Below are 13,108 nucleotides of genomic sequence, written 5' to 3'. Positions count from 1 at the left end.
AAGCCTACACATATGGCTGCCCACTCTGTAGGAGAAGTCTGTAATTCTGTGAATGCTATGATCAACAGAAAAAAATAGGTTGTCAGACAACTTTGCCGTTTACGAAAATTACACACGTATCGGGATAGTCACAACAAATACTGATGTATGAAGCCCTAAAACGTCCGAGAGTTCTTAATATGAACGTAGAAATGTATTGGTTAAAAACAGTCTTGGTTGCAATTTTATTTTTTTTTATTTTTCAACGACGCGTTTCGCCTTATTTAGGCATCTTCAGGTTACCTACATAGAAAACAGAGAACAAATACATGCATTTAAGAATCGCGATCGCGTTTTGCAGACTTGGATAACCTATAAGTATGTATAAACAGGTCACCTATTGAAGGAGGAAATATCTTCATTTTGTATTACTTAGAAGAATCCTTTAGTCAGTGTAGCCAAAGGGCATCGTCAAATATCAGGCCAACATCGCCTTCTTTAAACTCAGTAAAAACTAGAAATATAAAGTAATAAAATCATTACCTTTTCTAGATGGACGCGAGAGGCACCAAGATTTGCATAACGCGTTCCCGTTCACAGGAGCGAGTAACAGAGTAAGATGGGGTCTCAGGTAGTAAGCATAATACGCCACAGCGTGGTGTGCCAGTACTGAAACCTATTACAGAATCACTTCAAGAGGCGGCCCTGCGACGCAGCAGTGATAAAAATGAGAGATCTTAAACTGGATATACATACTCACTAAAACTTTCTAAATGTAATGCACATAAAGCATTGATAAGATGGAATTACTAGGGGCAGCACATATGGAGTGGAAGAACGTAGAAACGTAATCGAAAGTAAATACCGTGGTATCCATGTATCCCTTGCAGTAGCAGTGTACATACGGCAAGCTTAGACTTGACGCTTCGTGTGCAAAGAATAGCGATTTTGCACCTCGAGCCATTTGCTGTATGTGAGCTTGTAAATACTCTGTCGTACGTGTTCAATGTAAAATAAGCTACAGAATAAAAGTCGTACGTCCACAGGCTTAAATCGTGTTGTCTTCCTGATATTCTCGTCCACACTTGCAACAATAATGCCATTGGCATCTTGGTAAGTCAGCGTCAATGGTTATCACAATATTGTTTGCTGTAGGAGGAAGGGCGGTAGTGAGCTTCACGAACGATATCGTGAGAGCGCTCGCTTGCCAATACTCACGTTTTGGCCAGGTTGATGGAAATGTCTAGCAGCAGTTCTCCCAGCGTGGCCACCTCCTCTGCCTTCCATATCTGTGACTTCGGCTGCGCAACATCTGCAAATCGAACATGAAAACATATTAATAAACGCAACATTGAGAGAATTAATTGCAGGTGAATGGAAAAATTTACTCTACAAAATTAAATGGATGGTGAAATGTCATATCTCGTTTAGTTTAGGATCGTGACAGCTATGATGATCGATATCTGACAATATGAGAACTTTTTCTAGCATTAATCTCTACTTTTACGTCTGAAAAAAAAATACTTTGGTGTAAAAATGCCAGTCTTTCAGATTCCTCGTTAACCCTTCGAATCCCAACAATATGAAAAAATATGAGTTTAACATTTTTCACAAATTAAACTTTATTGTTATAGTAAACAACATGAAAATTGTCGGAAATTTAACAATTGATTGTTTTAAGGAGATTGTTTCAGTTTGGAACTACTGGGACATATCAGCCTCCATCATTTCCTGTGTAAACATGTTCAGAAACTCTTCCATGGGAGACTGACAGCTTACATTAGCATTTTGTTAGACCTCTGGGACTCAAAGGGTTAAACGGTACGTGTCTCTACAGCTAGCTCAGGAGAAAGCAGTGATCTAACACCTCCACTATTGAACTTAGTCTGATATCGAACCCGATGATCGTTTAGTTTCACTGTGAACTGCACCGGCTCCTGTTACTATGAAACTACCTAAATCTCTGAACATATCTGAAATATTACAGTTGTTTTTTAAAGATATTAAAATAACTAAAACAAATAGTTAAACCAAATGTCACGTTCTAACGCGTCATGTTACATAACAGGCAACCACTGAGTTTCCGTCTCCTCAGTCCTCACTACTGGCGCCACAAATACGGACACATTTCGTAGGTAATGCCTCCGTTAATCCTTAGAAAATTTCATCTGTTTCAAAACATTAACATCGTTTTATTCCTTAATGTGCAAGTGTACTTTATGAGAATCACTCAATATTCACTATATGGCACAAATACCAGATATTATCGTCATCATCTTGAAAAATTGAAGGCAGCCCCATGCTTCTTACGCACATTCGCTGTTTTATTTTTCTTTCTATCCTCTTCTATAACAAAAACAGAAAAACATTTTTAACCGAAAAAAATATTGGGGGTATAAGGTAACTTCCTTTGAATAATACACTGCCGGAAGAAAATGCAACAACTTCAAGGACAACAGCATTTTATTGACGAATGAGTGGACAGGGTGTCCAGTACTGCAGGAGTACATACACTCCTGGAAAAGGAAAAAAGAACACATTGACACCGGTGTGTCAGACGCACCATACTTGCTCCGGACACTGCGAGAGGGCTGTACAAGCAATGATCACACGCACGGCACAGCGGACACTCCAGGAACCGCGGTGTTGGCCGTCGAATGGCGCTAGCTGCGCAGCATTTGTGCACCGCCACCGTCAGTGTCAGCCAGTTTGCCGTGGCATACGGAGCTCCATCGCAGTCTTTAACACTGGTAGCATGCCGCGACAGCGTGGACGTGAACTGTATGTGCAGTTGACGGACTTTGAGCGAGGGCCTATAGTGGGCATGCGGGAGGCCGGGTGGACCTACCGCCGAATTGCTCAACACGTGGGGCGTGAGGTCTCCACAGTACATCGATGTTGTCGCCAGTGGTCGGCGGAAGGTGCACGTGCCCGTCGACCTGCGACCGGACCGCAGCGACGCACGGATGCACGCCAAGACCGTAGGATCCTACGCAGTGCCGTAGGAGAACCGCACCGCCACTTCCCATCAAATTAGGGACACTGTTGCTCCTGGGGTATCAGCGAGGACCATTCGCAACCGTCTCCATGAAGTTGGGCTACGGTCCCGCACACCGTTAGGCCGTCTTCCGCTCACGCCCCAACATCGTGCAGCCCGCCTCCAGTGGTGTCGCGACAGGCGTGAATGGAAGGACGAATGGAGACGTGTCGTCTTCAGCGATGAGAGTCGCTTCTGCCTTGGTGCCAATGATGGTCGTATGCGTGTTTGGCGCCGTGCAGGTGAGCGCCACAATCAGTACTGCATACGACCGAGGCACACAGGGCCAACACCCGGCATCATGGTGTGGGGAGCGATCTCCTACACTGGCCGTACACCTCTGGTGATCGTCGAGGGGACACTGAATAGTGCACGGTACATCCAAACCGTCATCGAACCCATCGTTCTACCATTCCTAGACCGGCAAGGGAACTTGCTGTTCCAACAGGACAATGCACGTCCGCATGCATCCCGTGCCACCTAACGTGCTCTAGAAGGTGTAAGTTAACTACCCTGGCCAGCAAGATCTCCGGATCTGTCCCCCATTGAGCATGTTTGAGACTGGATGAAGCGTCGTCTCACGCGGTCTGCACGTCCAGCACGAACGCTGGTCCAACTGAGGCGCCAGGTGGAAATGGCATGGCAAGCCGTTCCACAGGACTACATCCAGCATCTCTACGATCGTCTCCATGGGAGAATAGCAGCCTGCATTGCTGCGAAAGGTGGATATACACTGTACTAGTGCCGACATTGTGCATGCTGTGTTGCCTGTGTCTATGTGCCTGTGGTTCTGTCAGTGTGATCATGTGATGTATCTGACCCCAGGAATGTGTCAATAAAGTTTCCCCTTCGTGGGACAATGAATTCACGGTGTTCTTATTTCAATTTCCAGGAGTGTAGTAACAAAGTAAGACACAATAAAATACATACGTCGAAACCGTAGCATCAATACACGGTATACCCCAATCCGGCTGCAACACAGTAGTGTATTATCGCATGTAAAAGACCGTGAAGGTCCCAAATCACACCCTGAGGCAGAGTGTCCCATTCACTTTGCACCCTTTGTTGCATAGCCGCAATGGTTCTTGCAAGCTCCGGAGAACGAGTAAGCTTCTAGTTCACCATGTCCCATACGTGTTCATTTGGCGAGAGATCTGGTGATCTTGCTGGCCACAGCAGCCGTACATCACGAAGAGCACGTGGCCTCGTAGCAGCCCTATGTGGACGTGCACTGTCCTGCTCAAAGAACACGTTACCTTCCAATCGAAGGAACGGCGATAAAGCCCACCCAGCTAGCCGCTCCTTCCCGAGCGGAAGGGCGTGCCGGTCCCCAGCATGAATCCGCACGGCCGATTAGTGTCGAGGTCCGGTATGCCGGCCAGCCTGTGGGTGGTTTTTAAGGCGGTTTTTCATCTGCCTTGGCGAAAGGGGGCTGGTTCCCTTTATTCCGCCTCAGTTATGTCGGCGATTGATGAGCAAACACTGTCATCACATACGCGTACGCCATAATTGCGCTACCACGCAAACATTTGGGGTTACACTCGTCTTGTATGAAAGGGTTCCCGGGGGTCGGTCCACTGGGGGCCGAACCGCACAATAACCTTGGATTCGGTGTGGGGCGGCGGTGGGGTGCGTGGCGCTGTGGCCTGTTGTGGGGTTGTGAACCACTGAGGGCTACGGCGGTACGAAGCGTCTCCGTCGTTTCTAGGTCCCCATTTTGATACATAACACACACAATCACGGGGATACCAACCTGTGCAGTATAGCGGGCACTGATTTTTTACTCTGAAAAAACACCAAACATAACAGAGTTATAACTGATGGACTCCCACAACATGAAACCTGGAGTGGGACCTGTGTGTCGTGGACGGATGCTCCCGAGAATAGGCTGCTCAACAGGTCTCTCCTGTACAGGTATGCTTCCATCACTCGCATACACAAAGAACCTGCCGGCAGACGTGGCCGAGCGGTTCTGGGCGCTACGGTCGCAGGTTCGAATCCTGCCTTGGGCATGGATGTGTGTAATGTCCTTAGGTTAGTTAGCTTTAAGTAGTTCTAACTTCTAGGGAACCTCAGAAGTTAAGTTCCAATGGTGCTCAGAGCCATTTGAATCATGTTGAACAAAGAACCTACACTCATCAATTAAGACAGCAATGGCCATGCCATTTTCCAGACGATTCTTTCACGACGCCAGCATAGCCGTGCTTGGTGGTCTCTTGGTGTCAGGTGTAGCCTGGGCACAGGCACCTGTGATCTTAGTCCGGTTGCAAGCAGACTGTTCCCAGTGGTCCCTGATGACACAGCAGGTGCAACAGATGCCCGAATTTCGTCCCTGAATGATATTCAGTCGGCCACCACTTCCCGCACAATGTGTCTATCTTTACATGAGTCTGTAATATTGGACGACCAGAACGTGGTCTACAGGTTTTGTTCTACAAGACCACTGCCAGATGCAGCTACACATCACCGATACGTTGTGCTCAACACGTATAGCAGTCCGTCGATACGTCCTTCCAGCTTCCCGCAGACCCACAATGCGATGGCGTTCAGATGGCTTAAGTTGTTCGACTGGCGTATGTACTCGTCGGCGGGGTCTGATTGTATCCTAGAATAAAGACTGCGAACACTGTTAACTCTAAACTCAGCACAGCAACTACCTATAGAGTCAAAACAGAAGGCATCCAGACAGAACTCCTGAGCACCATCCGATTGCCGACGTGCTTGCCGGATGAATCACTAACACCATAACCTCTCAGTATGCACTTATTATACCCTGGTACCGCTGAACAAAGGGGGTTTTGCATTTTTTCCAGCAGTGTATATTATATATTGCAAGAAAAATTGAAAGTAAAATTTTCAGCGGCCAACAGGCCACAACTACAAGCCGTACACATCGATAATAGCGAAGAATGATTTCAAATGAAACATTTCTGGAACGGTTGCCCAGAACTGCGGAATTTCCCTTTGTCATTCGTATTTTATGCCAGAATTGGACACCTGTATTTAAAATTCAGAAAATAATCTCACAAAACATTTGGACAGCGTAAGTTGTAATGAGAAATGTATTATTTGTATGATCTGCATATCGGCGGCAATTTAGAAACGATACAAAGTCTCGTGCAAATAAACTGTTCGTCCAGCTACTTTTAGAGTTTACTAATTATACATACTCGTCTATATTTCCGTTCATACCGAGTCAAGTGGCGCAGAGGTTAGCACACACGATTCGCATTCAGAAGGACGACGGATCAAATCAGCGTCCGACCATCCAGATTTAGGTTCTCCTTGATTTCTACATCGCTTCAGGTAAATGTCGGAGTGGTTCCTTTGAAATGGCTCGTCCGATTTCCTTCCCTATCTTTGACAAAGTTCGAGCTTGTACACCTTCTCCAGTAACCTTGTTGTCGACCGGACGCTAAGCCCTAAGCTTCCTTTCTTCCTTTCCAGTGCCGTATTTTCCTACTGTCCACTCTTCCAAATTACTTAGTACTTTCAGAACTTCGGACGAGCTACAAATTACATTGCTGAATTTTGCATGTGTTTAGCAGGCCCAAAACGACATGGTAATTCAAGACAAATGAGCCAGTTCTAGGAGCCATTTACTTACGGTGTTTACTTTGCTGATGAGACGCAGACGTTTTTTCCAAAAAGTTCCACAATATATGAGCCATTACGGCTGATTGAAGTTCAGGAAGTCATATTTCGAGTTTCGGTAGTATATAGTCTTTGCGAGAGAAATAGGAATGCTATTTTTGCTATTCCCCGTATCATCCAATGTACCCTACTAAAATAATGACATTTAAAATTAACAGCCTTACATAAACTATCATATGAATTCTACGAGTGTTCTCCGACAGGGGATACACGTAAGAAATTATCAGAGATGGTATAGAAGTCTATTATACTGGTTAAATGTTTGAGCGAAGCTAACGAAAGACTCCCTAGAAATTACATAAATGTACAAATAAGGTATCGAACCGATAAATGTGAAGTGAGGTGCAGTTTTTGAAAAAAAGTTGATGGCTTGAAAATAATCAGAGAAATTAAGGAAAATTTGGTGATTTGGAGGAAAACTGATAATTTCTCGAACACCTGCTGCTAGCTATGGGAAAGAAGTGTTAAAATATATCAAATCGTAGCATAAATTGAATGCTCTAAATACATAATATTGCAACCAGTCAGTTTTTTAAACAGTTATTTATTCATCCTGTGAACCCATTTCAGAACCTTTTCAGGCTCCTACGTAGCTTTCTGCATACCATTTGAAGATGAGTTGAAAAGGTTCGAAAACCGGCCCATGAATTAAATAAAGAACTACTTGAAAAAACTGACTGGTTGCAATTTTCTGTATATACACTGAATAAACAGTCACAGGTTCTTAAACATTCGTAATGGTTAAGCTTAATAAATTGAAACTTCTCTGCTTTGTCTTGATCTACATACTCTCAATAATAATAGAATACTGATCGATATTTAAATATATTACATTCATGCATTCTAAAAAAACTTGAAAAATGAAAAACTGAAAATAACGGTCAAATGTTTTGCGAAGTGATTTTCAAATACTAATAAATGAATGATATTAGAGAAACATTCGACACATCATGGAATGATGCTAGAAATTTTGTACAGCAAATGAGGTCCCGGCAGAGAATAAAAAGTTCAATTTTAACACAGAATCTGAAAACCTTCAAAGGTGTAAGTGAATATTTATCTGCTGTGCATTATTCAAAGGTGCGTCAAGAGTTTCTCTAATACATTTACTTTCAGACAAACCATGTCACAAAACATTTGACTGTTTTACTTTTAAATTTTTTTACTACTATCGTAAAGTACGCGCCCATTTTCAGTGAAGATTTTATTAACAAGTATAATGATGCTTTTAGCACTTCCTCCAACATTCCGCTAAGTTGATGTGTGAAAAATATATCCAAGGTTAAGAGTTTTCAAACACAAAAGAATTACTTTATTACTTACATAGATTGACACAGAAACCTCCATATAATTCCAGTATTTTAACTACGTAAAGTTGTACTGTTACGCCAGTTTGGCGCTTCCCGTGTCTTAAGCTCGTCAACAAATAAAACAGTTTACTAACAGCAATATCATGAATGGACGTTCACCAAGGTAGAGTTCATGCCACTCGGCATGACAATAAATAGTTCTTTTGGAAACGAATTTAATGTTTTTGTCTCGCATTTTTGTCAGCTAGCGACGACTTGACATTTTCAGGTACTTCTCAGTTGCTCTTCGCTTTTCCTCCAGCATTCTTTGATATGTTTACCACGTCTGTGCTTTTCTTTCTTTGGAGCACTTCACGCACGTTCGCTTACTCCATGTTAGTTGGAATTCATTTAAATTTTTTAATACTTTCATTATGAAAATATTTTTCTCGGATGCTACTTCTGCTTTTATGCTGTTTTTACATATTTTTAACCTTCCGGATCCAGATCGCTGTTAATTTCTTCGCCTTAATTAATTAATTAATTAATTTTGTAATAGTGCTTTAATACTTAGGAAATTTCTGTTTGAAATATGACTTCTTGTCCGTGTGGGTAATACTTGTGAAAAATGAATAACACTTCGTAAGCGTTTAAATATGGCAGTCCACAGTGACAAAATTTGGGGTCGCTAAAAAACACAGAAAGGAAAATGTGAAGAACCAGGAAAACACATGGCGCATCTGTGAGATGGAAGTAAATTCAAAAGTGAGTCATTGGAGCCCATAGAGTTATAGATTCTGACGAAACATGCCAGGATGTGGTGAGAAAACAAGTTCGGGGGAACGGCCTGAAATACGAGGACGACGCTCCTGGAACCGGTGCTGCGCGTTCCACTTGGCGCGCCTGGGCTGCGTTGCATGACGGCTGTGCTGTAATCTGCTTGTAGCCCACAACTGCGGCTGCAGTAAATTGCATTGGAGTTGGGCTGGTACCGTGCATTTTAACAGTATTGCGTAAGTCGAGCAAGCCACGATCAAGGGTTTCCTGCTGAAGTTCGCCACGGAAAGCAGGTGGTACGGAACGACTTGACATCATTTCATTACACCGCTCGGTCACGACGGAGACCAGTCCCGTCATCAAAAACACAAAGGTTTCTACACTTAAAGATCCAGATACTTTTCTTTTATAGGTGGCGTAAAGGACGTACGTGGTACCCCTACAGAACACACGATAGTTTATTTGGGAGCATTAGATCAAACTTTTAACTTTTAAATGTAAGCGCCTAGTGCGTGAATGTATCTTAGCGTAGGTCCAACACAGTCAAGTCGATGACTTGCCCGATATGTACAGCTGACATAAATTAAGAGTTTTTTGTTTCTTTTTTGTTTATTTGTTGTATTTGTTTTTTCCTGTTCATTCCCCGTTCCAAAAGTAGAACACGCTCTACGAGTTATAGTTCGCTATAGAGTTAAGGTCTCTTCAACCAAATACCAGGCGAATTGGAGGCCGGTTAAGGGAGTATCACTTTAAGAGAGGATTTCCATTTTCTGCATAAGCATTGCAATTAAAACTAAATTCCTGGGAACCCTGGCCAAAAGCTGGAAATTGAAATTATTTTAATTTTTGGACGATTTGTCGCAGACTATCACATGAATGCCCAGTGAACATCTAGGTGTATTTGTGCACATAGGGCATAATGTAATGACCAATGACGATGCGATCGATACGATGATGTCGCCTGTGCTGTTCGCCTAATTCAGGAGTTTTCTTTTTTTTATCTCTCTGTATCGGTTTTTTACTTCAAGGAGGAGAGCGCCCTGTTTGTTGAGACACGTCCCAATACAGAGTCACAGTTCTTTTCAGCTAATTACAAGGCGAGTTAGTAATGGTACGAAGAAGTTCCCAGCTGGGAATAAATGCCTTTCAGTCAAGGCAAAACTCCCGAAAACCGGAAACATTGATCTCAACCGGAGATTGGAACTATTTTTAATATAACACGTAATCAAAAATGTGTGTGTAATTGTATATATATTCAGGAGATTTACCACGTAATCTAGCCATAGAAGAAAGACAGAAAATTAGCTCCAGTACAGTGAGAGTAAGTGGTCGCAATGGCCTAGCGTGTAGAGCGCTACCCTCCGGCCGTGAAGGTACCTCGTTCGATCCAGATTAGAAGCGGGGTTTCTTCACGGCCATAAAAGTCGTCTGGGCCGATGGGCTTGCCGCCCTCCCCCTCCTAGTGCCTCGTGGAAGAAAGGCTGCACTCTATATGAAGTCAGGCCAGCAGCCCCTTTGCAGGCTTGTGCCACAGACTACCTTTCTTTACCTCACGAATACTGACGATGTCCTTTTTCTTCTAAATGCTAAGCGCCTATGTATTACACGAGCCATTTCAGCTTATAAAGCCGAACAGATGTAATCTTGAGCGACGATTACGTTGTATCACTTGCAATTCCTACTCCATTTCAGTCATTCTATTATACTTTTCTGAAGGACGTAATCACCGTCGTCTGAAATCTTAAACAACTAAACTTCCTATCAAAACTGAATCTTTGTTCTTTTTAGAACGTGACGTAACACAGTGTGTCCCATAAACGGACGTTGCTTAGTTGACGCGGCATCGATCGCCTTGGTGTCTCTTATCTCAGGCGACCTTCCCAGACTGAATCTCAAAATTGCACTGAACTCTGTTAGCAGTTACTTAAGTTTTTTATATGCTTCACGTCACTGTAGTTATGAGGCTCTTTCCCCGTAAATAAAATCTAAGTTAAGGAAATTTACCGTATTACACTCTGCTACAGAGAAACTAAATACATTTTGTTGGCAAGACTTCTTCAGTGGAAGAGCTAAGCTATCGAGGGAGAACGGCGTCCTTGAATGGATGACCCTCAGGAAATGAAAATGAGAACTGTAAATAACTGCCTAGGAGAGATTAGTATCTCTCGAATATTAGGTCTTATTGGAAGATCTGAGAATCTTCCTTTGTCTGTGCTCACTGGTTATGTTGCATAAGCCTTTTTTTTTACGATCTCGCCTTGCCTCGCACGCTACAGGAGATTATGGGAGAAATAAAAGGATGACGCGGACAAAGAAGTGGATCGGGGCCCGTAGCCATGCCCGTTACGTAAAGCGATCGTCTGGAACGTGCCCTTGGCGCCAACTTTCTCCATCCACCGGCGTCTACGCTGCACAAAGGGCTGAATGCAAGGATACAGTTACCTGTCTCTGGCAAGTCCACCGCTGCCACATGTTCCCAAGCAAATCCCGCGTGTTATCCGAAACCGCGCTAAGAATCATGATGGCCGGGATCTAGGCGACTGAGAGTGACGTACGGCTGGCAGCAAATGCTCCAAACCATTCTATGACGGCGTACTACTTTCAAGCTTATGTTTACTGTTACAATGTTCCAAAAACACATCTATAGTATTGTGAAGCATATAATATTAAGAACTTTTTGCGAGTATGAGGGTGAAAACCAAGACAGCAATACGGAGCTAGAGTTGGAACAATTACATGGAACACTCCCATTGAATAGTAGCCAAACTTGATGTCATGATTAAAGTGAATCATTTGCCATAGTCTGTAAATAACACGAGATGGTGTCTGATGATGCGCCATTTTATTTATGTCTATTTATGAAGAATAGAAATACCGAAGGAAGTAGTCTAACAGACTAAGAGCTGTTACATGACTGCTTATGAAACGGGAGAATTGTTAAAATTAATACTTTTTCCAAACAATCTCACTGAAGATTACATTGACATACACGGTGTACAAAACTACGTATATAAAATTTTAGTGTGTTCAGAGAAGATAAACACAAACAATTTTTTGTGCGACTTAAGTGTTAAATGTCCACCGTTTCCTCACAAGGGGCCTTTGGGATCCTTGTAATTATGTTCAGAGACGGTGTTCAAACTTCCGCATGATGAATATCTAAGACATTTAGAGGAGAGGAGGTATTTTGAAAATCCATTCTTCTTCCTAGCTGTACTCCAGAAGTCTGTCACGAAAGTGATCTGAAGCATCTTCCACGTGATGTAACGAGTATTGCTCACAGATTTCACAAACTTAATACTGAGTAGCTACTAGCAGCAACAGGTCCAGTGTCGTGCATCTTTTTGTTTGAACAGTGAGAAGGCAAACAAATCTTATGTATCAGATCCATACTCGTCAATGTGTATTGTAAGATAAGCGAATGCATTTGTGAAATTTGATGTACGCTGTCACACACCCCTGACTTTTAAACAAAAAGCTGCCTGGAAGATAAAATAATGGCTAAGGGTATTAGTGACACCGAAAGGACAGCAAGTCTGATTACAGGCTATTCAAAGCATGTGACCACAAGGTATTTAGTCGCTTCGTTAAAGGCCTCGCGAAGTTGAGATATGCCTGTCTCCAGAAGCTGACTTTGATAAATTTCACACTGACCACATATCCGTTTCTAATCCCTGAGAAACAAATGAGATTAGTAAGTTCCACTATTGGGGATGAAATTAATTCCAGCAGAGGAGAAAAGATTATTGTCATTTAACAGACGACGGAAATACGATGGAAAGAGAAGGGATAGACCAAAATAGCCAAAATATCTCAGATAGACATTACAAAATATGTGTCGTTCACAACTTTGATTTCTGCATGAAAACGTGCAAATACCAGTCAGTTCAAATAACTGTGTGCTTGGACTGAACAAATATCATCTCCAGGTTGGGAATCAGAACGTAAGAGGACGATTAAACGGTCGGGTTCGTATGCTTCCAAAGTGCCAGAGCCTGATAATCTGGAACCAGCAATGATTATGACAGAGTTGCCTCTCAGGGACAAGTAATTAAAAGTAAAGTTCTTAGCTAACTATTTCAAATGTATTATTAATGCATCAACTGCGGTACAACTGAAGTATCTATAATGAACCATGAGAGCCGAGATATATTTCTCCAGCGAAATTCAGCTCGTTCTGTTCCTCCATGATATCTACAGCGCAGTGGACAACAGCGTTCAGGTTGATGCTGTGTTCCTTGATTTCAGTAAATGAAAAACATACGAGCTTACAGAGTACCGGAGCAGGCCAGCGATTAGATACAAGACTTCCTTCTAGATAGAACTCAACACGTTGCTCTTAACGGAACTAAATCGGCAGACGTAAAGGTAA

The 13,108-nt window shown here is 42.9% G+C and overlaps 1 protein-coding gene across 1 annotated transcript in view; it reads right to left on the bottom strand.

The window, feature by feature from the left end:
- Positions 1-13,108, bottom strand: part of LOC126353995 (chorion peroxidase-like) — a 222,827-nt gene that overhangs the window by 59,508 nt on the left and 150,211 nt on the right. Inside the window, exon 4 of the mRNA XM_050003304.1 lies at positions 1,198-1,291. Within this exon, the coding sequence (XP_049859261.1) occupies positions 1,198-1,291 (94 nt within the window). The remainder of the gene's footprint in view (positions 1-1,197; positions 1,292-13,108) is intronic.

Source organism: Schistocerca gregaria, chromosome 1, assembly GCF_023897955.1.
Source record: "Schistocerca gregaria isolate iqSchGreg1 chromosome 1, iqSchGreg1.2, whole genome shotgun sequence".
In the NCBI taxonomy this organism is placed as follows: Eukaryota; Metazoa; Arthropoda; class Insecta; order Orthoptera; family Acrididae; genus Schistocerca; species Schistocerca gregaria.
The sequence above is the reverse complement of the archived record's forward strand: the minus strand, read 5'-3'. Positions and strand labels throughout refer to the sequence as shown.